We start from the raw sequence: 25,653 nt of genomic DNA on the forward strand, positions 1-25,653 counted from the left end.
CAATGGAGAGGGGGTGATTGTGTTGTCAATCATTTGAATACAGCTACTACCTCAAAAAAACATGCCTTTGTGTGTGTGTGTTTTATCGGATGGTCTGGGCTTCCCTCGCAGCTTTAACGGTGTGTTGCAGTGCTCATAGTTGTCCTGTAGGTGGCGGTGTGGCCCGAAAAGCACCGACCACCTCTGACGTCAGCATTCCCGTGATTTGGCGCGATATACAAATAAGTTTGAAAACCTGCAGATTCAAAGAGCTTGTGGGCGGCGGAGGGAGCAGAGCACATTTTAGTCTTCAGAGGTCGTCGTCGTGGATAAAGGGACCGCAGTCGGCCCAGGTGAGCGTTATCTTTACAATGTGTCTATACGGAGTAGTTAGTTATTTTCTAGCTGCAATTGTTTTACTTGAAGATAAACTCGCACAGTGGCATAACGTCTATGGCTTAGCAGCTAGCTAGCCTGCTAGCGCTAACGCTAGTTGTTTGTCCCTCTAGCGTTAGCTTGTTCCACAACAAAACAAATGTTTGCATACTTTAAAAGACTATTTCCCTTTTTGCTAAACCAGTCACATCGACTAATACTAGCTAACCGGTTAGAATTGACGTCAGTTAAGTGATGCACTTTAGCCGTACGAGCGTTACTATACTATGTCGCTACAGTAAAACGATGCATCGTCAATGGTGGCAATTCATCATTTTCAATTTATTGTTTCTTTGTTTGGTCTCGACTCAGAGATGTCGTGGGACTTTATTGTGCCCGTTTGCGTGGGAGACCTGGAGAAGACCGGGGGGATCAACCAGTACGTCGTCCAGGACGTGGTGTCCCCCAAACAGCTGGCGGCATGTCTCAGTAGTAAGTAACTTTAGTTGGGTCGACTAGTCAAACGATGTGGAGATTTCCTTTTCAACTGTGCCGTCGTGTTCGTGACCGTTTCGTCTCTTCCCCACAGAGTTTAAGGCTGCATTGAGGAGCCAGGGGCCTACGTGTATATTGGAACACTTTGACACGGGCTACAGCGTGCTAAAGTAAGCATCAGTTACAATGTAGCCTGCTCTCCTCATTGTTACCAAGAACTGCATGTGTAATAAATAAGCTCTTCTCTTTAAGGCAATGTAACTTAGTGGACCTGGGTGTAAAGGAGGATACCTTTGAGTTACTCGTACAAGGTCAGAGCTTTTATTTCATGTTTCTATGTTTAAATATTATATATAATTTTCTGAAGTCATGCCTGATGTTTTTCTCCTCCTCCTCAGTGGTCAGTGGCCTGGCAGCTTCACTGCCCGCGCTCCTGCTTTCCACCTCCGTCTCTGCCGCAGAGCGCAAAGAGAAGCTTAATGCTGTCAAGATGAGCGTCTACCTGCTCTGCAAACTCACTGAGGCCTTCGAGAGCGACTCCAATAGACAGAATATTGTCACAGCCCCGGGGAAGGTATGGTTATAAAATATTTTTGCTCACAGCGAACTGTTATGTTAATGCCCGTATGATGATATCATGGCAAGTTTGATGAGTCCGTCAGACCCAGAGATTGTTGCTTCTAGCCTGCTGTTTGGTGGGTAATCTTGGTGGTGTGGTAGAGTTTTATTGCAGCGCTGTAAGGGCCCATCCACAGTAAACTTGATACTTTCCTTAACCTCTGCTCCCCAAGAGCACTGGGACTGGTCAGGTGGGAGATATCAGACAGTGTGTGAATGTTTGTGTGTCTATCGATGTTGGATGAATGTACATGTCAGCAGGCAAGAAGCTAACGTCTCTACAGGGGTTTTGACCATTATGAATTACAGTCTTTGGTAACCTGAGGGCATGTGCTCAATGTCAATTGCAGTAGTAAAATGTATTGTGTAACTGTGTAGTATCTTTAAAGTGTTTTTCTTTCATACACAGGGAGGTAAAAAAGGCAAAGGGGGCGTAGAAGGACTACTGCAATGGGACAGTGAGAGAGAGCGAGTCCTGCAGGCCCTCATCCAGCTCCTCCAGCTGGATATTCGTTCTCTCTGGAGCCTCTCACTGGTCGAGGAAGAGTTCACCAGGTACCCGTCTGATCAGACCCAGCAACACACGCACTCTATAGTTCTGCTCCGGATGTATATAAGTTGTGCTTCATGGAGATTTTACCATTTTACAGTTTTGGATACTGTTTCTTCTTAGTTGTGTGACCTGCTGTTGCTATAAACTCCTTGAGAACCCAACAATCAGCCATGTGAAGAGCAAACCCACCAGAGATGGTATAATCCACCTACTTGGAGTGCTAATCAAGAAGTACAACCACCTTCTAGGTTCGTCTCTGTCGCATGCGGAACCTGTGTGCAATAATGAAACCTTACACGGCCTATTGCTTTTTCAGCATCCATTGTACATTTTAGTTTTCTCACTCTTTCAGGTGCAAGTGTAAAGGTGATCCAGTTGCTGCAACACTTTGAGCAGTTGTCATCCGTGTTTGCCCAGGCGGTTTGTGTGTGGAGCACTGAGTACGGCGTCAGGGCGATCATAGGGGAAGTAATCCGGTTAGTAACCTTATTTCAATCTTTTTTTTAAATGTTAATCCAATGTAATATTTGTTTGGATGCTCATACCCTTTTTTCTTCCCTCCATTCCTTCAGCGAGATCGGCCAGAGGTCAAGTGAGGAGCTTGCTAGAGAGGCGTCGGGGGTCAAAGCCTTTTCTTCCTTCATTGCAGAACTTGGTTCCCTGGTGCCTGAATTAATGATCCCCAACATTAGTGTGCTTATCACACACTTGGAAGGAGAGGTACATGTTCACCCTGCTAACATTGAATCATTCATTTACAGCTCTCCTTTTTCTGGATTGAGCTGCGCTTGTACAGTAATGATAACAAGATGTCAGTTAAACGCTATGTGTTTAACAGACATAATGACTTAATAAGTGTCTTAATGAAAAGCATGTTTTGATATTTAATATTACATGATAGGGACTTCACAGCATCCCATTACATTGTAGTCTATCTCAAAGTTTGCATTTGCTATGACCATAAATAATTAGTTTTTAGTCATTTCTACAGATTTATTTGATCACTTCATTTTCAACGGATGCAAATTGTGCTGTTACAAAGGCACAATGCACAGCCCTCATTGCAGACTTGATGAGTGTTAACACACTGACACAAGAAACCAGAACAAAAGGGTACATCATTCAGGGAAATGTCCCTTCCACAAATGACTTGTTTACTTTATTTGCTGTTCAGTTGACTCGTTGCCCAGTGATGAGTCCAAGGCGAATACGAGCGAACTGAACGAGAGCTGGGTTCTTCTTGCCTCTATTGGCAGGTAATCTTGGCAGGGCAGAGGAGCATTCCTGCTCTGCTGTAAGGGCCTGCCTACAGTGACTTGGCTCAACCCAAATTATTCCTCTACAGTTACAGCAGAGTAATTGCTGGGATGACGCTGACAGTGTGTGTGTTGTGTGAATGTGTGTGCGCGTTTGTAAGAGACCAGAAGTTCACCCAGCTCTCTCTGCTCTTCAGTTGGCAATGAGTTGTTCTTTGGTAATCTGAGGGCAGTGTTCTTAAACTGAACTAAAATCAAAGTAATGTGTTTGTGCTGAAGTGCTGTATTTCAGTTGCTCGAGTAGTTTCATTGTATCATTCTTGCCGGACTCTCCATGGGATGCCAAGATACACACATTTTATTTATATAGTCAACGACTGTTGTAGAAACTCAAAACAAATTGTTACTGCCTAAAAGAACGTGATTGGCTGCAGATTTATCCCTTCTTGCCTCCTGTTTTGCAGAGCCACACCATGCGTGTCGCTGTGTGTGAGGTGCTGGGCGAGATCCTTGTGCGGGTCCTGTGTGGCGACAAGCTGGACGAGTCTGGCAAAGCCGACCGCGACCGCTTCTTTGACACACTGCAGGAACACCTGCATGACACACATTCCCACGTGAGGGCGCGTGTGTTACAGGTCTACGCGCGCATAGTCAACAGCAAAGTATGTTTCAATCGCCTCTGTATCCTTAAACGCACGGTATTCAATATAGCACGTGGTAATAATCAGTCTTTGTTTAGGCACTGCCCCTGTGTAAGTACAGTGAGGTGATGGAGCTCGCTGTGGGGAGACTGATGGACAAATCCATAAATGCTGTAAAGAGCGCCATCCAGTTGTTGGCTGCATTCATTGCACTCAACCCCTACAGCTGCAAGGTCACTAAAAGCAACATGATCAATGATGACACAACAACTTTATTTTTTTATTCAGATTCCAATCGTGCTGAAATAATTTCTTGTTGCTGCTTCAGCTCAGCAGTACAGATCTCCAGAAACCGCTGGAGAAAGAGACCGCCAAATTGAGAGACATGAAAGCGAGACTGGAGGGGAAAGCTCCAGGTATGGATGAACCCGGAGACGTTAATTTTCCTTTATGCTCGGTAACGCGTTGCCCGATGATGAGTCCAAGGCGAATACGAGCGAACTGAACGAGAGCTGGGTTCTTCTTGCCTCTTGGCAGGTAATCTTGGCAGTGCAGAGGAGCATTCCTGCTCTGCTGTAAGGGCCTGCCTACAGTGACTTTGCTCAACCCTCAGTAGTCCTTTGTAAGTGACAGTGGAGTAATCACGGGTATGAAGCGGACAATATGTGTACATGTGTAAGGAGGCAAGGAGCGCACCCAGCTCAAAGTTCAGTCAGCTGTGAGTTGCTTCTTTGGTAATCTGAGGGTTAAGTTCACAACCATGATTAGCTTTAAAAAAGATCACAACATCAAACACAAAAGACCATAATGTTCAGCCCCCTGGTTGGATTTGAATCTCTTTCCTTTCTGGCAGTGGCGACCATTAAAGCCTCAGAGCTGTGGGCCGCCATGGAGCCCGAGCTGCTTGTCACTGTCAGGGCCGAGCTCGAGCCGACAAGTGAAGCGGAGAAGGAGGATGAAGACGACAACCGGGATGTGGAGGCAGAGGACGACAGAGCGACTGCAGTGAAGGTTGCTCAGTACCTCCGTGTCAACAAATACAGGTGAGGCTCATCACAAACGTTGGCCAGGGTTTATTCATTTCTTCCACACTGTCAATTAGACAACAATACAAGTGCAATGTCTTTTCCCTTCCCTCTCTGCAGGAACGCTGTACGTCTTTGCATAAGGGCACACGGCTGCTTCCCTGAATCTGAAATGTTTGCTTCCCTCTCCACTCTCACTCCTGAGACTCTAATGGGAACCCTGGCTCACATATTCAAGGGTAAAGGCTGCACTCTGTTCGCCTGATGCTTTTGTATCCAGAGATGGACTTATCATAAGAGCTCTCTGCCGTGAATCTTAATAGAAGCATTATTGAACACATTTCAAATCCAGCTCTTTGCATTTTCTCTTTAATGGAGGGAATTTCAGTGGCACTTCAAAAGTGAAGAGTAAAAAAAAGTGAATAATCCATAATATTTGTCCTTTTTAATAGGTCAATGTGAGTAAAGGATATATTTGACAGCTTAAAACACCAGATACACGTCGACGTATAAAACGTAACTATCATTAAATGAAAGAAATTGGTGCACTCAGTTGAAGATGAAAGGGGATGTGGGACATGGCTTTTGTTTGAACTTCTAAGTCTTCAGACAGGGAGCAAAATGACAAAGGCCTTTGCACAAGTATTGAGTTGAATAGAATGTACCTAATGCTAGCTCTGTTTTAATTACCATGTGCCGGGTTTTCTGAAGTTTCAATTCATCGGATCACATCATGGGTGAAAAGTCCAGACAAGTTCTTTAACTATTCTTATTCATTGTATGAACCGTGGCCCTGTAATATCAGCAGATGGCCAAAAGCTTATTACTCTGTGCTGTTAATGTAAATTGAACCCTTCTGTTGCTGCACACTAAAAGCCTCACTGAGCGAGAATAGATTTAACCTGGTTACCGAACCGCAGTGTGGAGTAATTGAGCATCAATTGTAAAAATGGTTTATTTAAATTCACGTTGGTTTCTTTTTGCCTCACTTCATACAAAACATGGTCTGTCCCCTCAGGCTCGGACGAGGACGCCGCTGAGCTCAGTCAGAACTTGCCACCGACCCCACAGAAAGATGCGGAGCAGGAAGAAGATGGGGAGCTGAAGAAGCAAGAGATGTTGGTGCAGTACCTGAAAGACACTGAAACCTTCGCCTTACAGGTGGAGCGAGCCATCTCCGTCATTAACACCATGCTCTACTGGAAGACCACTTCAGGTTGAGCCAATATGCATCTGAGCGCAAACTTACTCAAACCTGTGTATCTCCATGTAGTTCATCAAAGATATATTTTCAGATTTGACAACTGCAGTTTTTGGTTTCAGTGGTCCAGGAGGCTGTGCAGTTTTGTGTGACTGTGTGCGAGTTCAGCGTTGCCAACTCAATCAGTGGGGTGAGGAAGATGTTGCCTCTGGTCTGGTCAACCGACGCTGCCATTAAAGATGCTGTCGTTCAGGCCTACAGGCGCCTGTACCTGAACCCTCAAGGAGAGAACATCCGGTAAAACCACTTAATGGGATTTCAGCTGATACTGCATTTATTTTTATGTATGTTTTTAAAGCTGTAAAAAAAGGAACATTGCAATGCGTTCTCTTCTTAAAGCCACTCTCGTCTCCCATCAGGGTGAAAGCCCACACTCTTGTCGACAGTCTCTCCGAACTGATGGTGGATGCGTCTCTGGGAACAATCCAGTGTCTTGAGGAAATAGTGGGTGACCCTTTTCATTAAACGAATGGATCTTTTCTGAGTGCAATTGTTAATTTTATAACACAACTGCGTAGAACATTGAGTGTATCCTCCATAAAATGTTCTGTGTAAATTTGATTAACTCGTGCTTCCTGTATTTTGTGTAGATTTGTAACCTGTGTCTGGTGATGTCTTCAGGTGCAGGAGTTCTTTGGCAGTGGAAGCCATCTCCAGTCTACCGTGGTGCAGGTGTTGTGGGAAAGGTTTACCGGCAAACGAGAAACGGCCGCCTTACACCGGCGAGCCGCGGTGTTGCTGCTGGGTTTGGCTGCACGGTAAGACATGGGCCTCTTTCAGAGCGCTGCCAAGAAACAAACATTTTGATGCCAGGCTGAGAAAAAGGGCTCATAGTCTACCAAATGAGAAATGTAAACTTTTTGGCCTTCGGCTGTTCATTTTAGTTAAATAAATGCCTTCTACAAATGTTTGTTACTGTACTGACTGACAAGTCACTTTCATCATATTTCAAATCTGCAATATTTCACCCTGTATGGAAGCGCTTCCTTTTACATTTTAGTCCTCAGCTACTGAACATTAAGCTCAGGCTGGGCTCCTCTTCATTGTAATCGAAAGTCACGACAATGCAACTAGGCTCCTTGCCAGTGCATTTCACTAATGTGTGTGTATAAAAAATATATATATTTATATTATTTTTAGTGCTCCCCTCAATCTTCCCTAAAGACTGCCGCTGCTGCAGGGGAGAGTGAGCGAGTTAAGGGACAATCTGCAGTCCAGCCACACCGCTGCCTCCCAGCCGTTTATGTGCTTCTCCTTACTCATCCTCCTACCCCCATTATCGCACTGGCAAGGCCGGTGCCCAGCGGTTGGGGTGATGTTGGGCAGAGATGTTATTACCTCACTTTGCATCATCCTGTAATCATTGGGGAAAAAATAACCTCTAATACTTGATGCCTGTGTAAAATATTTCTTTGTATTAATGCAAATACAGGGCCGAGAGGGAGGTAGTCCTCAGTAATCTGGACACTCTTTGTTCCGTGGCTCTGGGAGAAAAAGTGACGGAAGACTTTCTTTTGGCCAGAGACGCCGTTCTAACCATCTGCAGCATCACGGACCATGTCAGGGTAAGGGGACTAATGACACGAGAGCCACGTTGACTTGAGTGTGTTGATTCAGTCAAAAATATTCCATATAGAGGTTTAATCAATAACATACTTACCAAGTTGTTTCAAAGCATCGTTTTTCTGCGTAGAAATTATATTTTCCGCACACGCGGCTACAATGAATGACGCCGAAAGCGATGAGCTGTATCTTAAAGATCTTTAATTAAAAAAATACTTATTATAATTCCAAGCTTTGAATGCAGGAAAATCTGTCTTCTGACTACGTTTTGCCACTGAACAAGTAGGCATCTTCAAAGCGATGTCAACATCTGCTTCATTATCTCCACCAGCAATCAAAAGGCGCTCCATTCCGACTGCCGCAGGACCATCAGCTCTTCACCTGCCTCACACAGGCCATCGCGGAAGGTAAATTCAGACAAATGTGCCTTTTTTTTTTTTTTTTTTTTGATGCAAGATATTCATCTCAGCCTTCCTCAAGTCACGCTGGTCTCCTCCTCTGACCGCTCCAGGTGTGGTGATGGAAGACCCGTACTGGCAGACCTTCATGCAACAGGCCGTCCGTCTCATCTACTTCCTGGCTGAATCCCCTGACCAGCTGTGCTCCCGGCTGCTCCAGCGCAGCGCTCGCCTCTTACTAGATCAGATTGCAGAAGGCGGCGAACTCAACAAGGACGCCGGCCAATTACAAGACGGATCCCAAGAGTCCAACGAGCAAGGTGAGTCTCTTTTGTCTGCATTGACTGAGCCTAACCGACGTGCTCTTACTCAGATGTGTCCTTGTCTCCTGCAGTGAACTGCGTGTGCCTGGCCCAGTTGTTGGCTCTGTGTGGCTGCGTGGCCTTTTGGCAGGTATCTCACCTCGAGCGCAGCGTTAGCGCTGAGCTGCGGAGGAGGAGGGGAGAGACAGAGGAGAGGGAGGAGAAGGAAAAGGCTCCATCCAGCAAAGCAAAGGTAATGAGGCGGTGTATTACATTACATGTAAAACAATTTTAGTCCAATTTTAGGCCGTTTCGGTGACAAACAATTTCAGCATGTTGCTTTGGGCGGTGGAGAATTATGATTGTCTCCTTTCAAACTTTTATATAATTTTATTGACTAACATCAATCAACACATTTGCTGCCCTGTTTCAGTTCCTACCAGAGTTACTGTCACTTTAACATAACAGCAAAACCAACCCCCTCTGTGGGTTTAACAATCAGTCTCCGCAGGATGACTACATTAATTTGATTGAATGTCAGATGAGGGATGGCTCATTGTTCAGCCCGTCCGGAAAACAAGAAAATAAAATTATCTTGAGCATGAGATGTGTATATATATATATATGTGTATATATATATATATATATATATATATATATATATATATATATATATATATATATATATATATATATATATATAATCATGCATTAAATAATATTAGGGATGCAAACATGTCAGTTTGGGTGACTTGTGTGAATTGTGCAGATCCAAAGTTTTTTTTTTTTTTTTTAAGGGAGGCCCAACAGCTGAGCACTTAAGCGCGTTGAGCGTAGCAGTCAGTCATTTCAGTCTTTCACGCACTCCCGCCACACAATCTAATTTCTCATGCAAAAAATAAAAAAACTGACTTTGCGTCGGGCATTGTAGATTTGAAAAGGGTCTCAATAGACTTTGAAAACCCTTTTCTCCTGTGGAAACGATTAGAACTATTGTAATCCGGTGTATCGTACTGCTTTGCTGTCGGTGGAATTTGCATATTAATATATGTGAAGCAAAAATCAGCTTGCAGAACTGAGTTTCGTCATTCCAACAGCAAACCGCCAGTGAGAGCGCTATGGAGGAGGAGCTGGGGCTGATGGGAGCCTCCGCTGAAGACACGGAAGCTGAACTCATTAGAAAGATCTGCGAGACTGAATTACTCGCTGGTAAGAAAACCCTGTGCTAGAAAAGCAGCCATAGCGGCTTTCAGCTACACATAAAAATCTACCGTATTTTCCGCACTATAAGGCGCACTTCAAAGCCTTTCATTTTCTCAAAAAACGACACTGCGCCATATAATCGTGTGTGTGTGTGTGTGTGCGTGCGTGCGTGTGTGTGTGTGTGTGTGTGTGTGTGTGTGAGATATGGATCAATTGGTTAATCGGTTGATCCATACTGGTTGTACACGACGCTCAAGGCACTCTGCCAAACATGCCAAAGCTCGGTCTACGACGACGAGATGCTGAGCGGGCACTCAAGCGCGTGAGATATGGAGCTTGTTTCAGGGCGCGTCGGAGAAACAAAGCTGTCGTTCTTGCCGAGCACTTCATGAGATTAAAGAGCGAGAGACGGTGCCCCTTTTCTTGACAGTAGCTGAACCATCTTAACGGGGAAAATAATTATTCTAAAGGCTTGCGCATGCTTCTGCATCGATCGGACCCTGACAGCACCGTCTCCACCTCCCCACATCCCCCCCACGTCAAACGTTTGACTGCAGGATCTTATGCGCCTTATAATCCGGTGTGCCCTATATATGAAAAATAGGTCATTCATTGAAGGTGCGCCTTATAACCCGGTGTGCCGTATAGTGCGGAAAATACGGTAATCTTTAAATTCTAATTTAATTGTATACGTTAATAAAAGTTCCAAAGATCTATGATTTTTAATAAAGATGTTTGATACAATGTTTGCATGTATTAAACCTCTTCTCCCCACCCACTTAATCCGCCTGTCTAGAGGAGAACCTGCTGTGTGCCTTCCTTCCCCTGCTGGTGAGAGTCTGCAGCTCCCCGGGGCGTTACTCCCACCCACATCTCACCACCGCTGCTTGTCTGGCTCTCTCTCAGTACATGATGATAAGGTGAAAACATACTGCCTATTGCCCTATTCTCTTATGTATATATTGATATAAATTAAACTCCATCAAACTGACTTTCAATGCTGTCATTTCTTTCTCTACCAGCCCATCGGTGTGTGAAGAGAACATCCGTCTGATGTTTACCGTGCTGGAGCGCTCTGCTCTCCCTGTGGTCAGGGCAAATGCCATAATAGCCCTGGGAGATCTCACCGTTCGGTTCCCTAACATTTTGGAGCCCTGGACTCAGAATCTCTATGCCAGGTAATGTGGTGATTTGAATTATTAAGGCCAATCACAGGTCAGAGCAAAAAAAATACCAACCCTTTCAGTTAATTACAAATTTGGCACAGCGAATGTCTGGCGTTGACATTATTTGGGATTTAGTTGATTATTTTACTGTGGTAATTTACTGACATTTATTTAAGAAACTGTAAAATAAGGCACACAGGATTGCCCTTTTAAATCAGCCCGGTGATAAAAAAGAGAAAGCAGCTCATGCTCAACATGCCACACTAATCAGTGGACATTATCACAATGGGCTGTATTCACTTTACATGAGATGGAAGGCTACGCCCAAGGCTCAACTGAGTGGGTGTACACTTCAGCCATCTTCATCCGGATCCCGCCACCCCGTCTCGGCGCATTATTCCTCTCAGCCTCTCAAGCGCCGCTGCTGTCACTGTGCTCCACTGAGCCACATGATGGGGAAGGTTTCCTCTTCCATCACAACTTTTTCTTTTTTAAGGAGCGACGCAAACTTTGAGATCGTCTGTGCTTGCAAACACCAATGAGGTCTGTTTTGTATCCTGACCACCAATGTTGCCATGGGAACGAGCCGGTGCTTCACTGCCAGTATATGAATGCACACACATGAACTGGGGTGGAGCCTTCAACCGCCTTTAGAAGAGGGCGCCTTTAGACAACGAACAACTTAATTACTATTGTCTTTTCAAACAAAGATGAGTGTGTTGTAATGACACAGAGCGGTTGGGTGAGCACAAGGGAATAATTTCGGGTGAAGTTAAAGGTTCTACAAGGATTTTGCCCTGTAGGTAGGCTTTCATTTTAAAAACACTCACTTGTGCGTCTGCTTTCCCCATAGCTGACTTGAAAGCTGCAGTTTCTTGTTTTTGAAGAAGCTTTAATTATAATGTGTGATAACGCTCACTGGCCTGTTTGGGACGTGTAAAACATTCTGTTCATTTATAATTCCTCACTGTACGCCTTGTGTTTTTTACCTGATAAGCATTACACGGCGCCGCCGCGGTTTGCCGGGCTGCTGCCGCGGAGCTTCCTGATAAGCGCACGAAGAATTAATTACCCCGGCTCGTTGCAGTAGCGAACTCCCTCCGTTGGCTTGTGGAAGGGCCATGTTCCAGTGTCTGATGCTCTGCCAGGAGTCCTGCTCTGTCATAAATGGTTAATGAGTCTCTTTTGTGCTGTGGTTTTGGGTGTGGGTGAATCTAAATTGCTATCAGAGTGCCCCCCCCCCTGCAGCGTGTCCTGTCCTATTGTGTTAAGCTGTGGCAGTTTAGTGCCCGTAACATTCTGCCTAATAACCAAGTCTTTACAGGAAGCTTAATTGACTGGGGAAACAACGGCTGTCCATTCATACAGACTGAAATAGAACTATTGAATGGTTTGCCACAACATTTTGTTAGTGGCAAATGTTGTGCAGACATTCGTGATTCCCGCAGGATGCATCCAAATGTGGAAATCTGAAGTGAGAAACTGCTCTGATGCATTAAAGCCTCTGACCACTCGTGGTACAATATATTTATGTTTAACAAAACAAACACATGGCACATTCACTTCAGCATGCTGGTGATAGGAAGCTGATTAAGGGGGGAAATGCAATCTTCTGGCCTTAGGATGCTGGAGCCGACTCTGCCGGGGATTTCACGTCCTCCTCTCTTCTAGGCTCAGTGACGAGGTGCCTTCGGTGAGGCAGACGGCTGTGACGGTTCTTACCCAGTTGGTGCTCAAGGATGTGCTCAAGGTCAAAGGTCAAGTCAGCGAAGTCGCTGTGCTGCTAATTGACCCCGAATCTCACATCACCAGCCTGGCCCTGAACTTCTTCAACGAGCTGGCCTCCAAGGTACACACTGCTGCCTCTGTTACCCTTTGTGGAGCCTGACTACTTGGGAGGGTTTTCAACTCTCGGTGTTGCCCATCAGGACAATGCCATCTACAACCTGCTCCCAGACATCATCAGCCGCCTGTCTGACCCGGAGAGAGGCATGACCTCGGAGGACTTCAACACCATCATGAAGTGAGTTGCATAGCCTTTGAACTTTCTTAGAAGGCCACGTGCCTTAGAGTGGGAAGTTGACAGCTTATCTAAATTTGGGAGTATTTGTTTAGATGCTGAGTTGTGTGTCTGTCTTTTCAGACAGCTTTTCTCTTACATCACCAAGGAAAGGCAAACAGAGTCTCTAGTAGAGAAACTGTGTCAGCGCTTCAGGACCGCCAGGTGAGTAAATCAACACCTCTCGTCTGCTGTTTTTTATTTTTCTTATTTTCTTGTGCAGCGGTGGCTGCGTGAGGAATTGGTTTGTGAAGAGCCATTAAAGCAAGAGAGGCTCAGATGGCCGATGCGCCGCATCCCACTTGTACTTCAGCTTATGTGCCTGCGCTTTCTCCCATTGGGGATGGACCTAATGCCTCGTGCAGCCGGGCCCTCCAATACACTTTATATTCCACTTTTGAAAAGTAGTTCTGTTGAAATGAATCAATCTGTTGTTAAAGTGTTTCATATCTCGCACTAATATTGGTGGATTCCTTTTGAACAGAAGCAGAAATCCATTTTGGTTTGCCTTGTTGGACGGTGCTTTAACAATAGACTCGTGTTGCCTCCACACAGCAGTTCACCTGCTCTCATTCTTCCCATATAGTTCAGGATCGTACACACTCATTGGTCGGGCCATTCTTCAGTCTGCCTCTGACTCATGCTTGACCTGTACTCTTGAGGAAGGACATTTTATATTACACAATGGCAAAGTGAATTTAGATACAAAAGGTTTCTGGAAAATGAGATTTGGTCCAAATGTCAGGGCAAAGCCGTATTCATGAGTAATGACTTTATGTTGAGGAGCTAGAATTTCTATGCATTTCACAAAGGTTTCTAATCAGGTTTATTATTCCTATGACTCTCGCTCAGGACGGAGCGCCAGTGGTGTGACTTGGCCACGTCTCTGTCTCTGCTGTCCATGTGTGAGCGGGGTTTTAAGAGGCTGCAGGAATGCTGGGAGTGTTACAGCGACAAGCTAACCGAGCCTGGAGTCTACCAGCCTCTGCTCGCCATCACCGCCAAACTCCGCCGTGGGGCCAAAGCCCAGTTCAAGGTGCCGCATAAATCTTCCCTTTTTCATTTTCATGAAATCTCTTGTTTACTGATGGCAGCGTTGTGCCCGCAGGCCCAGGTAGATGAGTTTGAGAAGCTTCTGACTGCGGTTCACACGCGGGGGCTGGAGAATGTGGAGAGTCCTGAGATGGACGAGGAAAACCCAAAAGAAGGATCCTCTGAAAGGACGGTGATGCGTACGCCTCTGCCCGCCAGAGGCCGAGCGAGGTCCAAGAGAGGTCAGTGGTCTTGCACTTCAATCGGAGGGTCCTTGTGTGCAAATCTTCAGACGGAAACATTTAAATGCGTTTTTTTCTATTTTTGCAGGTCAAGCAAAGCCATCACCCTCTGGCTACGCAAACGACAGTTTTGTGACGCCTCAGAAGTCTCGAAAGTCCAAAAAACCTCTGATCACTTTCAGCAGTGATGAGGAGGAGAATGACGACGAGGGTGAGCGCAGCTGGTTCAAGTGGAATTGATTAGTTAAAATAATTTCAGGATTCTGTTAATTTATTCTTTACGTGTGTTCAGTTGTTTTGGTGATTTAAAACTTTCCCCTCATGTTTTCCTTAGACAACATGGTTGTGTGACATACAAAATTTAATTGACTTATTTTTTTTAAGCCAAACTGTTGTTGTTTTTTTAACTCCCAATACCCCAAAGGGACATCTTCGGTGTTCTTGTCAAAAACTGAATATTCCGCTGCCATCACATATGACAAAGCGAAGCAACAACACTCAGCTGAAGGATTGATCGCAGGCGTCTCCTCGTGAAAAAAACCAAAACGAATGAACTTCAGTAAAGCACACAGATCAATCGATACAAAAAAGTTCTTGGGGGCAGTGGGCTGAACAATGTAGGTGTGTAAGAGGATTTAAGAGGTTACTCCTAAAATGAAGCTGTGCATCGCAGCAGCACTAATCCAAGATCTGTAATCTTCTCTAATGGCTTTTTTAGAAAACCGCTTGAAAAGATTCAATCTGCAAATTATAAATCATTCAAATTGGGAAAGGCGCGAGTAAATGCCTTTTTCAACAGTGTTTATAAAGTGCTACGATTTTCTTTCTGTATCCTCATCCAATGTTTAGGATTTACTGACTTCTGTGGAAACGCGCAGTACGTGACTGCTCTTGCCTAATCAATTTCTTCCTGCATATCTTTATCAGATGCTGTGATGGCGGAGAGTGAGACCCCGAAAGTGACGACACCCATCGCCCGCACATCTCGACGAGCTCGCCTTAGAAACTGACCCGTCCTGTGTTGTTTTTATTTGTCTTTCCCTTTTTTATGAAATTATGTTTTGCATTTTTAGTTTTACAGTTTTTACGCATTTGTTTTAATAAGTTTAATTTCTTTTTGTATATTGTATTTTAAGACATTTGTACTTGACATCGATCTTAAGCAGCTCGACGACTTATAAAATAACGTAGAATCACAAAGTATTTTAATAAACCTGTTTCTGGTTTTGATAAGAACTCTGCTGTCTCTCATTTCTGCACACTGACCGAACCCCTCAAGGCTGACACGAAGAAATGTGTGACGGGTTGGATGTCCGCTGCGTAATGTCATGTAAATTTACACCATCGTTACAAGCGGCAGTGAATGTGCTTGTATCGTGTGTTTGCACGGCGGTGTTTAATGGTCGTCACAGCTTGCCCAGACAGTTACTACCCCACATGCTTCTCGCTTCATCTTTCTCCAATTTCTTTTCCTTTTTTACGACCTTATCAGATGTTTTTTTTTCTTTGTTTGACAAACTATTTTTTTCTTCGCTCCAATGAATATGGCTGCCTATTTAGTTAATATCTTCTTTTTTTCTCTCGTTTTGACACATTGTGGCCTCATTGGCCGCCTCTGTTCTCGTAATCAATCTCTCTTGTTGGTCTCCCGTCGGCTCTGCCTGTTGCGTTTCTCCCTCCCGTCCTCCTCCTCCTCGTTGCCTACTTTTCCTCTGGCAGCGCTCCTCTTCACTCGCATGGCACACAGTGCGGTTTAACCCTCCTCCCTCCCCTCCTTGCTAATCTCTCCTTTATCGCCCACTCCCTCTCCCACACGTTGTCCTCTCCGAAAAGATGAGAGAGGTGCCTTTTTGTACGTGCGATTGATGCGTTATGTAAAGACACTTGCCGACTAGAGGCTAATGCTGTGATCGCAGCAGCACTTAGGTTTTATCTGAGGACACATATTCAGTGGGAGTAGTCAAATTTGCCTGGTTCTTAACTTTAATAGTGAAACATGTTACTGCAGGTATGAAAACATCATTTTACTCCAAGAGGCTTCTTTACAATAAAGAGAAAATCCCCTGATGCGTTGTCCAGTATCTGGCATAGATCTGTAACTGCTGGGGATTTATTCACTTGAAATGATCCAAGGCTGCTGAACTTTGAGGTCGGTGTCTTTTCATTGTGCCGTTCCTAGTGGTGTAATTTGGCGGCAGGGGGTACAGGGAGCAGATGGCACTGACAGACTGTAACTTAGCCAAAAGGAAAGGGCTGTCAGCGTATGCTGGGAAAGACTGCAGAGACAAAGGGGACAGAGGGAGGCTGATGTGCACATCATGCAGGAGCATGCATGCAACAGAGGAAATGCATAATTCCGACTGTCGTGACGTGAAACGTGACTCCTTCCGGCCAGTTGATAACTTGCTGGTCTCGTCGATAAGCCATCAGCAGGCTGTTGCCCTCTGACTTTGCTTCGTGCAGCACAGTACTGGGTACGCAGTCACCTTGGCAATGACAATCACTCTCCAAGGCTATGACATCACTCTGAAGAGTCAATGAGGAGGAGGAGGAAGATGGGGGGGGGGGGGGGCGCTGTCCTTTGCTCTACAAAACCTCTGCAGCATCCCAGCTGCTGCCCCAACATCCCGGCTCCTGCCAAGAGGACCAACGCAAGAAAACCCAAAGAAAAATCCTTTTTATTCCCATCACAGATACTGCAGCAGCAGTAGTAGGAGGAGTCCACCAAGTGAGACGGTGATGCTCCCTGCAGGTGCCAACAAGTGAGAGGTAACCGACAGACGGAGGAACCAGAGGGATGAAGAGTCTGTGAGAGCAGAAGACACCCAGAGAGAAACCAAACGGGTGAGCACACTACAATCTTCTTAAATGGCTTGATGTGATGCATTTTTTTTTTACTTTCTTTTGTATTTTGTCTCTTAAAGTAAAATACAAATAGTGTGCATAATGCTTTTCCAGAATGTCACTTGAAACCGAGGTACAATTATAAAGAAAACAAATGTTATTCATGGATTATTTTCTGGTCGATGATAAATGTATCCTGATGTTGATTGGTCTAAAAGCCGAAACTGGACCAGTGGCTGCAAATTGATTCCTGCTAGACGCTTTATATGCATCACAACTGTTGCATTGCTTTTCTGTATGCAACTTCTTTTATCGTGTCCATGGAAATTATAAATAATAATTCAAATTAGTTAAATTTGCGTCTTTCAAAACTATTGTTTTACGTATTTTTGTTTTGTTCCGTGATTATGTTTCAATCATTGCTCTCGTCTTCGCAGTGTATTTTTACAGTGCTGATCCAGTTTTTTCCCTGCCACTCGTCTCTGCTGCCATGCTGTGCCCTGTGCTGCTCTGTGCCACTCTGCTCCTCCTGACACCTTTGGAGATCACGGAGGCTCGCGCTCTGCACCCTGATGCTGTGCAGGTAGGGAGGTTGGACGGAGAAAGGGGAGCTGGCAGGATGAAAAAAAGAGTGGATTGAGGAGAAACCAGAGTGGATCACAGTCGTTAAAGAGCAGCGCAGAAGGGAGGGAAAACAGGAAAGAATGGGGGACCAGAGTAATGAAATACATCCCTGATTGAATTATTCTCCCTCGTACACTCACTGAAAATTCAATTTGATATTTATTTTCCCCTCTGTAGTTCATGGAACAATTTCTAGAACGCTACAATGACCTTTTGACCCTGGACGACCTGGAGAACCTGTTAAACGGCCCGCCGGAGGAGCAGTCCACCTTCTCCTCTGGGGTCAAAGCGGCTGAGTACCCGAAGCTGGCCGACGCGCAAACTCAGCCTGAGACCCCCTGGCTGCGCCTGCTGAAGGGGGCCGTGGCCAATCAGAAGCGAGCAGGACCGGACCGGTCACGGCGGGGATGGAACCGGGGATGCTTTGGGCTGAAGCTGGATCGGATCGGGTCCGTGAGCGGACTGGGCTGTTAGTTGGGGAGAAAATAAAGACTGCCATTAGGAAAAACACACATGCAAAGATGTTCACGTGCACTGATGGATGTTTACGTGTGGTGTAAAGTTGCAGCATTTGCTAATGTGGTTTCGTCCAGCGTAGATCAAATGCTTCACGCTATTGTGGCTGTAATAACAGAGCAGCTAAGTATTAAACTGACTATTAGAACATTGCTTGAGCTGCATTTACATCAACCGATCATCTTTGTTTGCTGTGCTTGTTTTTGAGTAAATTGGCACGTGTATTTCTAGCATTTGCGTTTGTGAAGTAAATGTGAATAGAATATTCTTATGTCCACAAATGAGGTGTGTGTGTAAAATGTGTCATGGACGTAGATGTTAAAATATAAAAGCACTTGGGATTCCTACTGGTTGCTATTTTGTTTTTCTCATGGTTTGCATGAATAAATTGATTTGACATGTTTTTCGATTTTCTTTTCTGTCTCACCTAAATCAGTTTGCGTCCTCCCTATTGGCGCACGTCATCTCAATTTGTCCCGCCAAGCGCGTCGCTTCAGCTTGTCCTGACATATTCATCTTGGAACTCTTGAAACCTTATCATATCTTCCAAAGTTCGTTTGTCCTGCAGTACAGATGCCCAATCTCTAACAATGAGATCCTCCGCTGCCTCCAGGACGGGTTTGAGTATTGCAGCCAATTCCCCGGGCAAGTGTTAAAACACTCCACGGGGAAACCAAAATAAACACGTTTGCGGATAATCCCAGATAATGTTCCTACCAATAAAATATGAATATACATGAATATGATGCAATTGCACATACGGCGGTCTCAAGAACAAGACTCACAATTAGCTCTCTAGATGAAGGTCATGCGATGCGACTGAAAGCTCCAGAGCTGCAACTAAATGGACTTTGAGGGGAGACTTTTTCTTCTGCTACATCGCTTGCACCATATATAGTCTGTATATTAATTATATATTCAGCTGTTTTACATCAATTTTAAAGGGTGATTCTAAATAGATGGAGCTTTCCGTTGCGACACTAGGTGGCGGTTTCATTCCATCACATGTTAATCTGTTCCTCAGCGTACAGAGCTGCCCTCTGGACCTTGTATAGGAAACCAGCTGTGTTCAAGAGGGCCCCGCTTTTTAAATGCAGCCATGCTTGTGATCAGCGAACTAATAACAAACGTGTGTCTCGTCACTGCACTTATTAAGTAAACCGGAGTGGAACTTTTGTTTAATTTGCATAAACGCAGATGTAGAGTCTTACAGGGACCCGAGGAAAAGAATAATAAAGAACATGATAGTTTGTGCAGAGTACGAGTGCAGGTTAGAAGTTGTTATATAGAAAGAACATATGTTTAGCATGAGGCAGCATTTTCTGAGAGTCTGAGAGTATAAAAGGGACATGTGTTGACCTGTCAGCCCTCGTCTAATCTTGGTCTGACCTTTATTTCCCCTCTTTGACCTTAAACTGCAAAGCAGAGGCCAGGACTGGTTTTCCCACAAGGTTTGTTCAGCTATGACTGAACATCTGGACCACAGCCATAAAACACAGCAGCATTGCCCCGTTTTGGTGCAGATCTACACTTCTGACTACATGTCTTTTTTAAATGTCTTCCTTCAGACTCTATTCGTTGCTTCTAAATTACCTGGCACAGACCCAAGCGGACTCAACTGCTGATGAGACGCAGAGGCAGAGACGGATCGGTCGCTACAGATAGCCAGGAAGTGAAGGGTCGTGGTCTTTGGACATTAAATGTCACAGTCGGGACGACAGAGATTTGATCCCTCTTCTAACTGTATTTATTGAGAAGGTCAGTGAGGGACCCCTCTCTGTTTTCAGTCCACTATCTGAGGAGTTTAACTTCTTACGTCCTAAGGTTGAGGAAAAGTAGAAACTAGACTTAAGAGAAAGGATGTCAATACAGGTGCAAATTTTTCTGCACTTTAGCTCTACAAGTAGCAGAAGAGAAAGTAGGCTCTGGGATTCTTCATTCCCAATAAGTCGCAGAGGCAAGCCTGCATGTCCCTGTGCAGACTGATGACCTTGACATTCATAGGGGGCGGGGAGACGTGACCATTGAGGGGGCGTGGCTTTAAACTCGATCATAAAGCCCACCGCACAGCTTTTCTCTTTCCCACTCACACCCGGAGTCGCAAGACAGACAGAGGCACCTCACAGACGGTAAATACCTTCAATAACGTCATTATTCTGGAGCCAGAGAGTCAGGAGCCTGCAGGGCCTCCGTCACAGGCGGCAGGTCTTGATTCTGATCACCTGGCGACAATCTGTTTGGGATTGGGACCAACTTTGAAACTAAATGCGGTCATAAAGCTTGAGCAAATTCTTTATATTCTTCTTTTAAAATGCATTGTTTACTGCTTTATGCGAATGCACATATTTTGTCTTAAATACGCCTGATTAGAGAACTTTGTTGAAGTAACTGATGATTTACTTTGACAGGCATTTACTTGGACTGTGGTCATGTATCTTATCAATGGAAAAATGTTGTATTGACGTTTTATCCCACTGTACAATTGCAGTGCTGTCGATCAAGGGAATGCTAGTATACTGTACCATGAATGTTGCTCTATATTTAACAAGCCACATTTTAGTAAATCCACTTCTCTTTGCATGTTTCCTTCCAGAGAACCAGGACAACTCAGGAAAAATGGTGAAAGTTGGTATCAACGGGTAAGAGTTCATTTTTATCCCATGACATTTTGCAATTAATAAAATCAACATGTGTTCGACTTCAACAAACACACTTATTATGCAAGAGAGTTCTCTGCTCCTCCAGCCCCCAGCACCACACCCCTCTCCTCTGTGCACTGGCAGCACTCGGGTGTAATCTCCTCGTTACCTTTTCAAGATTCACCGCCTGTGCTTCTAAATGCTTTATTTTGAATATTAAAAATACTTGTGGTTGATTTCTGACACCATGCAGAGGCTGAGGGAGAAGCATAGTTGAACATGCAGCCACCTGGCTGTTCTCATGTTTGTCTTGGTCTTTGCACTTTGGCCCCTGAGCAGATCGCAATGTTGGGGGTCGTTTAGCGGGGAATTGTTATTCTGCTGTCTTGAGCAAGTAGACCGCATTACTTCAATGTTATTGAACATGCACGTTGTGACGTTCTAAGTGCTTATCTCCCTGCCCCTCGTCCTCCCACCCCCAATGTCTGAGGACACAGTGTTTGTGTGTCAGGATTTTGGACCCGCAGTTAAAAAGTAACTTCATCGCTGATCAAACAGTGCATTGCAATCAACAGGCTTTGCACATTAGCCGTTCATTTCGACTTTAGCCCCCAGCAAGGAGAGTGCGTGCTGATGTGTACACCTCCACCTGCCCCTCCTCCTGAACCCTGCCCTTTCTTTGTCAGTGGTTCTGTGTCTCCGGCAGACTGTTTTAACCCCAGACAAAGGGGAAAAGAGTGCAACATGTGAAGTAGGCCGTGCTTGGGTTGACATGAATGTCACAAACCTAACTTTGCATATTCACAAGTCATCAGACTGATCGTTTCAACTCGAACCTTCTAGATCAGCGGTTCCCAAACTCAAGAATGCCGTGGCCCACCCAAACCTTTAATCACAACTCAAACTACCTGTCTCATTTCTCTGGACCGTTGCTTGAAGATCTGCTGCTTAAGATACGGCAAGTCTGAGACATAATCATGTGGCGTGCACTTGCACATGCCTGCACTCTAAATACTGAATAATTTGAATAACATAAACTAGCGATGATTAAATGACCTTAAGAATTTAACCGATTTAAAAATCTGTTTGTTTAAATTGTTTGTGCTTCAATTAATGTTGCACATAACTAATGTGCTGCATCATGCATATTTTTATATTTATTTCAAACTTTTCAAAATTAAAAACTTTTTATTTATTGTAAATAACCTCTCGCGGCGCTCCTGCAGTAACTTCGTGGCCCATCAGGGGGCCGCGGCCCACACTTTGGGAATCGCTGTTCTAGATCATTGTGTGGCAGGCTCACGTCACCCAGTGACTTTGGTCAGAGTCCATGGTATCATACCACCACCTAGAGGCCAGATTAAGAACAATGTTCACTTTTCAGATTTGGCCGCATCGGTCGTCTGGTGACCCGTGCTGCCTTTACCTCTAAGAAGGTGGAGATTGTGGCCATCAACGACCCGTTCATCGACCTGGAATACATGGTAAGTGATGGAGCTTACAGAGGATCCGGGTTTGAAATGGGAACCAGCCATCTGCCACGTGCTGGGAAACCTTTTGGACTTTAGGTGGCTAAAACAAACGTGTAACGCAGCCTTTTGTATTCAGACACGCGTTTCAACTTAAACCAATATTATCTCTTCTGCCCCTGTCAGTTGTCAGCCGTCCGTAAGGTGGTGTAAAGTATCACCTCTCTAATCCCTCCACCTTTCCTGTTAGGTCTACATGTTTAAGTATGACTCCACTCACGGCCGCTTCAAGGGGGAGGTCAAACTGGAGGGTGACAAGCTGGTCATCGATGGACATAAAATCACCATTTTCCACGAGTATGTTCACTAATCCGGCTTTTAATACGGAAAGCACTTACGAGCAGATATGAATTTATTGTTGACTCTTTTTCAGGAGAGACCCCGCCAACATCAAATGGGGGGATGCTGGTGCCCAATACGTGGTTGAGTCCACTGGTGTGTTCACCACCATTGAAAAAGCCTCAGTATGTATCTCAACCCCCCCAAGCCGTTGAATGTGAAAATGGAAGAAAAAAGGAACATAAATTAAATGCTGTTTTGAAACCCGTTGCAGACCCACTTGAAGGGCGGCGCCAAGAGAGTCATCATCTCTGCACCCAGCGCTGATGCTCCCATGTTCGTCATGGGTGTCAACCACGAAAAGTACGACAAGTCCCTCAAGGTCGTCAGGTGAGAACTAGCAACCTGACTGTTGGCACGTTGCGTTTTTGTATGTACTTTAACGTATTAGATCTGATGTGTAAGAAATGTGTTTGTTAACTGACTGTTTTTTGCAACCTTTTTCTGTTACTCTTGTCTCCCTAGCAACGCTTCCTGCACAACAAACTGCCTGGCTCCCCTGGCCAAGGTCATCAATGACAACTTTGGCATTATTGAGGGCCTGATGGTGAGGATTAAAGCACTGTGAGCAATCCAGCAGACTGATGCTGGGAAGCCCCGAACACCAGATTACCAAACGCACAATCATGACATAACAAAGTCAGGTGGAAGGGGAGAGAGGGGGGGGGGGGGTGGCGGCGGCGGCGTTAGCCATATTAATCTTCCTCCTCCGTGTCCATCAGAGCACAGTTCATGCCATCACCGCCACGCAGAAGACTGTGGACGGTCCCTCCGGCAAGCTGTGGAGAGACGGCCGTGGTGCCAGTCAGAACATCATCCCGGCCTCAACGGGTGCGGCCAAGGCTGTCGGCAAGGTTATCCCCGAGCTCAATGGGTCAGTGCCAGAAACCACTGCGATGCAAATCGCAACTCAGCGCATGTTATTGGGTTTCCAGAACTTGCTGCTGAATTTAGTTTATGACCTTTTTTTTTCTTTTACAGCAAGCTGACCGGCATGGCCTTCCGCGTCCCCACGCCCAACGTGTCCGTGGTTGACCTGACGGTCCGCCTGGAGAAACCTGTGAGTGACTCATAACATTTTAACAAACTAAATAAAACCCTTTTCTAATAGATGCATTAAGTATTCATGTGATGATTAGCTTATTTAATACATTTAACAGGCCAAATACGACGACATCAAGAAGGTTCTCAAGGCGGCATCTGAAGGACCCATGAAGGGCATTCTGGGATACACGGAACACCAGGTGTGTGTGTGGCCGTGTCTCTTGTATCTGATCTTTTTAAACTGTTGTCATTTGGTCCTTTTTAACTGTCCTCCTCTTTGCTCTCCTGCAGGTCGTCTCCACAGACTTCAACGGCGACAGCCACTCCTCCATCTTTGACGCTGGCGCTGGCATCGCCCTCAACGACCACTTTGTCAAGCTGGTTTCATGGTACGCCTCGTGCATGGATTCTTCTTGTGTGCTAAGGTCTCTTTTCCGGATGCACGTTGACTCTATATTCTTCTCCTCCTCAGGTACGACAACGAGTTTGCGTACAGCAACCGTGTCTGCGACCTGATGGCCCACATGGCGTCCAAGGAGTAAAGGAACCAGTGGACCACTCGTCACTGCACTGTGCCACATCACCCACCTTCTCCTGATACCAGAGATGCACAAACACAATTAGTTGTCCTTTACTTTGGCTGGTTGCTGAAAATATTTGACCCACATTCGCAAAAAGGTTCCCCAGAGAGCAAACGAAAAACATCTAAACTGGTGACCAATTACTCTTTTTGTATTTGGGAAGTTCCCTGTTGTGTTCTTGTGTGAGATGGAGTGAAGGTGTGAATATTTGTCTGTCCTGCTGAACTGCAGTCAGAAGTGAAATAAATTCCTGTTTGAGAATCACTTTGCTTTTCTGACCCTGCAGACTTTTCTCTATTGAGGGGGGAAAAAAAAATCTGTTCTCTAGTCTCGGCAGATGGGTTCTTGCATGGTTCCTTGACTTTATCGAACCCTTAAAAGATGTTTGCGCATGCAGTCCATGTCATTATTTCCCAGTTACTGCAAATCGATTCTCTCACCATCGCCTTTTTATAATGTTTACTACTCGTACATTTCTTCTCCCCTGCCTCCCTTTTGTGCTTTTCACAATCCGTCTGCGTGGGTACTGTACTCTGGATAACAAAAGGCCCATTGTAACGGTTCAACATGAGGCTTTAATGAATTATAACTGCAGATGATCTGCACTCACAAAGTGGCTAAGTATGGAAAATTGATTTAACTGACCGGCCTCAATCGCTAGGAGCTCCTCGAGAATAGAAAAGATTACGGATTTATTGTTTGAAAACACTTCATACATACAGTTGTATAAGTGGGACCACGTTTAGGACATTTACCAGTTTCATTACAATTAATTTACAAATTACATTTCAAAGGTTGTCCTGCACTAATATTCAATTTTTCACAAAAATCTACATTTAGTAAAATCAAGATTTACAAAAAACATTTCATTCAGCCAGATTTAATGATTGAATAAAAATCATTCAAAAAGATTTAGTAAATAGCTGGAGAGGAGATTCAGAGGGTCGGAGACTTAAAATCTCTCTTCCCCCTCCCACACTCCCCTCCTCTCCCTCGCTGTGTTCCTCTCGCTGATCATTTATTCTAAGCCAGATTTCACCAGGGAACTGTCTCTCCAGAGGAATCCCACGATGGAGTAAAAATACTGGATCTCTGCTCCAAAGGCCAACCGAGAGAAACCACAGGAAGGATCTGAGAAAGCAAACCGGGTGAAGGTGAGTGGTGATGCTCAGTAAGCGTGTTTTCGGGCAGGTGTGGATTTGAATGTGAGAGAGCTGTAAAGAGAAGGGATGGGAAAAACTTTTTTAGGGGGCCCGGGGGAAGGGGGTTGATTATTTCAAGACATCCCTTTTACGTTGTATCATCTTCCCTGTTATCTTTGTGTTCTTTCAGTTCATCACACTTTGACCTTTTTTAACTCATGAGACTC

At 45.0% G+C, this 25,653-nt stretch overlaps 3 protein-coding genes and 3 non-coding genes across 6 annotated transcripts; all 6 read left to right on the plus strand.

The window, feature by feature from the left end:
• The first annotated feature begins 187 nt into the window (after positions 1–187).
• Positions 188–15,404, plus strand: ncapd2 (non-SMC condensin I complex, subunit D2). The gene is made up of 32 exons (XM_040165678.2): positions 188–332; positions 727–846; positions 944–1,019; positions 1,102–1,160; positions 1,248–1,423; positions 1,877–2,022; positions 2,141–2,268; positions 2,373–2,496; positions 2,593–2,740; positions 3,741–3,938; positions 4,016–4,150; positions 4,246–4,333; positions 4,771–4,960; positions 5,063–5,181; positions 5,961–6,158; positions 6,266–6,440; positions 6,563–6,647; positions 6,825–6,961; positions 7,636–7,768; positions 8,098–8,173; positions 8,278–8,484; positions 8,559–8,719; positions 9,564–9,675; positions 10,466–10,589; positions 10,692–10,847; positions 12,507–12,684; positions 12,764–12,858; positions 12,979–13,059; positions 13,747–13,930; positions 14,003–14,168; positions 14,257–14,379; positions 15,096–15,404. Exons 2-32 carry the CDS (start codon positions 729–731, stop codon positions 15,176–15,178), a joined length of 4,179 nt encoding a protein of 1,392 aa, XP_040021612.2. The 5' UTR covers positions 188–332; positions 727–728; the 3' UTR covers positions 15,179–15,404.
• Positions 1,471–1,796, plus strand: LOC120811254 (small nucleolar RNA U85). Its single transcript, XR_005710327.2, has one exon. It is a non-coding gene; the product is annotated as a small nucleolar RNA U85 (small nucleolar RNA).
• On the plus strand, positions 3,205–3,508 carry LOC120811255 (small nucleolar RNA U85). The gene has a single exon (XR_005710328.2). It is a non-coding gene; the product is annotated as a small nucleolar RNA U85 (small nucleolar RNA).
• Positions 4,385–4,665, plus strand: LOC120811251 (small nucleolar RNA U85). Its single transcript, XR_005710324.2, has one exon. It is a non-coding gene; the product is annotated as a small nucleolar RNA U85 (small nucleolar RNA).
• Positions 15,405–16,780: 1,376 nt separating the features above from the next.
• nppcl (natriuretic peptide C-like) lies at positions 16,781–18,555 on the plus strand. The gene is made up of 3 exons (XM_078094959.1): positions 16,781–17,012; positions 17,450–17,595; positions 17,814–18,555. The coding sequence occupies exons 2-3, from the start codon at positions 17,503–17,505 to the stop codon at positions 18,108–18,110; spliced, it is 390 nt and encodes a 129-aa protein (XP_077951085.1). The 5' UTR covers positions 16,781–17,012; positions 17,450–17,502; the 3' UTR covers positions 18,111–18,555.
• Positions 18,556–20,161: 1,606 nt separating this feature from the next.
• On the plus strand, positions 20,162–24,545 carry gapdh (glyceraldehyde-3-phosphate dehydrogenase). The gene is made up of 12 exons (XM_040165823.2): positions 20,162–20,281; positions 20,746–20,791; positions 22,176–22,275; positions 22,511–22,617; positions 22,694–22,784; positions 22,874–22,989; positions 23,125–23,206; positions 23,382–23,533; positions 23,641–23,719; positions 23,820–23,903; positions 23,995–24,092; positions 24,176–24,545. The coding sequence occupies exons 2-12, from the start codon at positions 20,769–20,771 to the stop codon at positions 24,243–24,245; spliced, it is 1,002 nt and encodes a 333-aa protein (XP_040021757.2). The 5' UTR covers positions 20,162–20,281; positions 20,746–20,768; the 3' UTR covers positions 24,246–24,545.
• The last annotated feature ends 1,108 nt before the right edge of the window (positions 24,546–25,653 follow it).

This window comes from Gasterosteus aculeatus, chromosome 20, assembly GCF_964276395.1.
Source record: "Gasterosteus aculeatus chromosome 20, fGasAcu3.hap1.1, whole genome shotgun sequence".
NCBI classification, from domain to species: Eukaryota; Metazoa; Chordata; class Actinopteri; order Perciformes; family Gasterosteidae; genus Gasterosteus; species Gasterosteus aculeatus.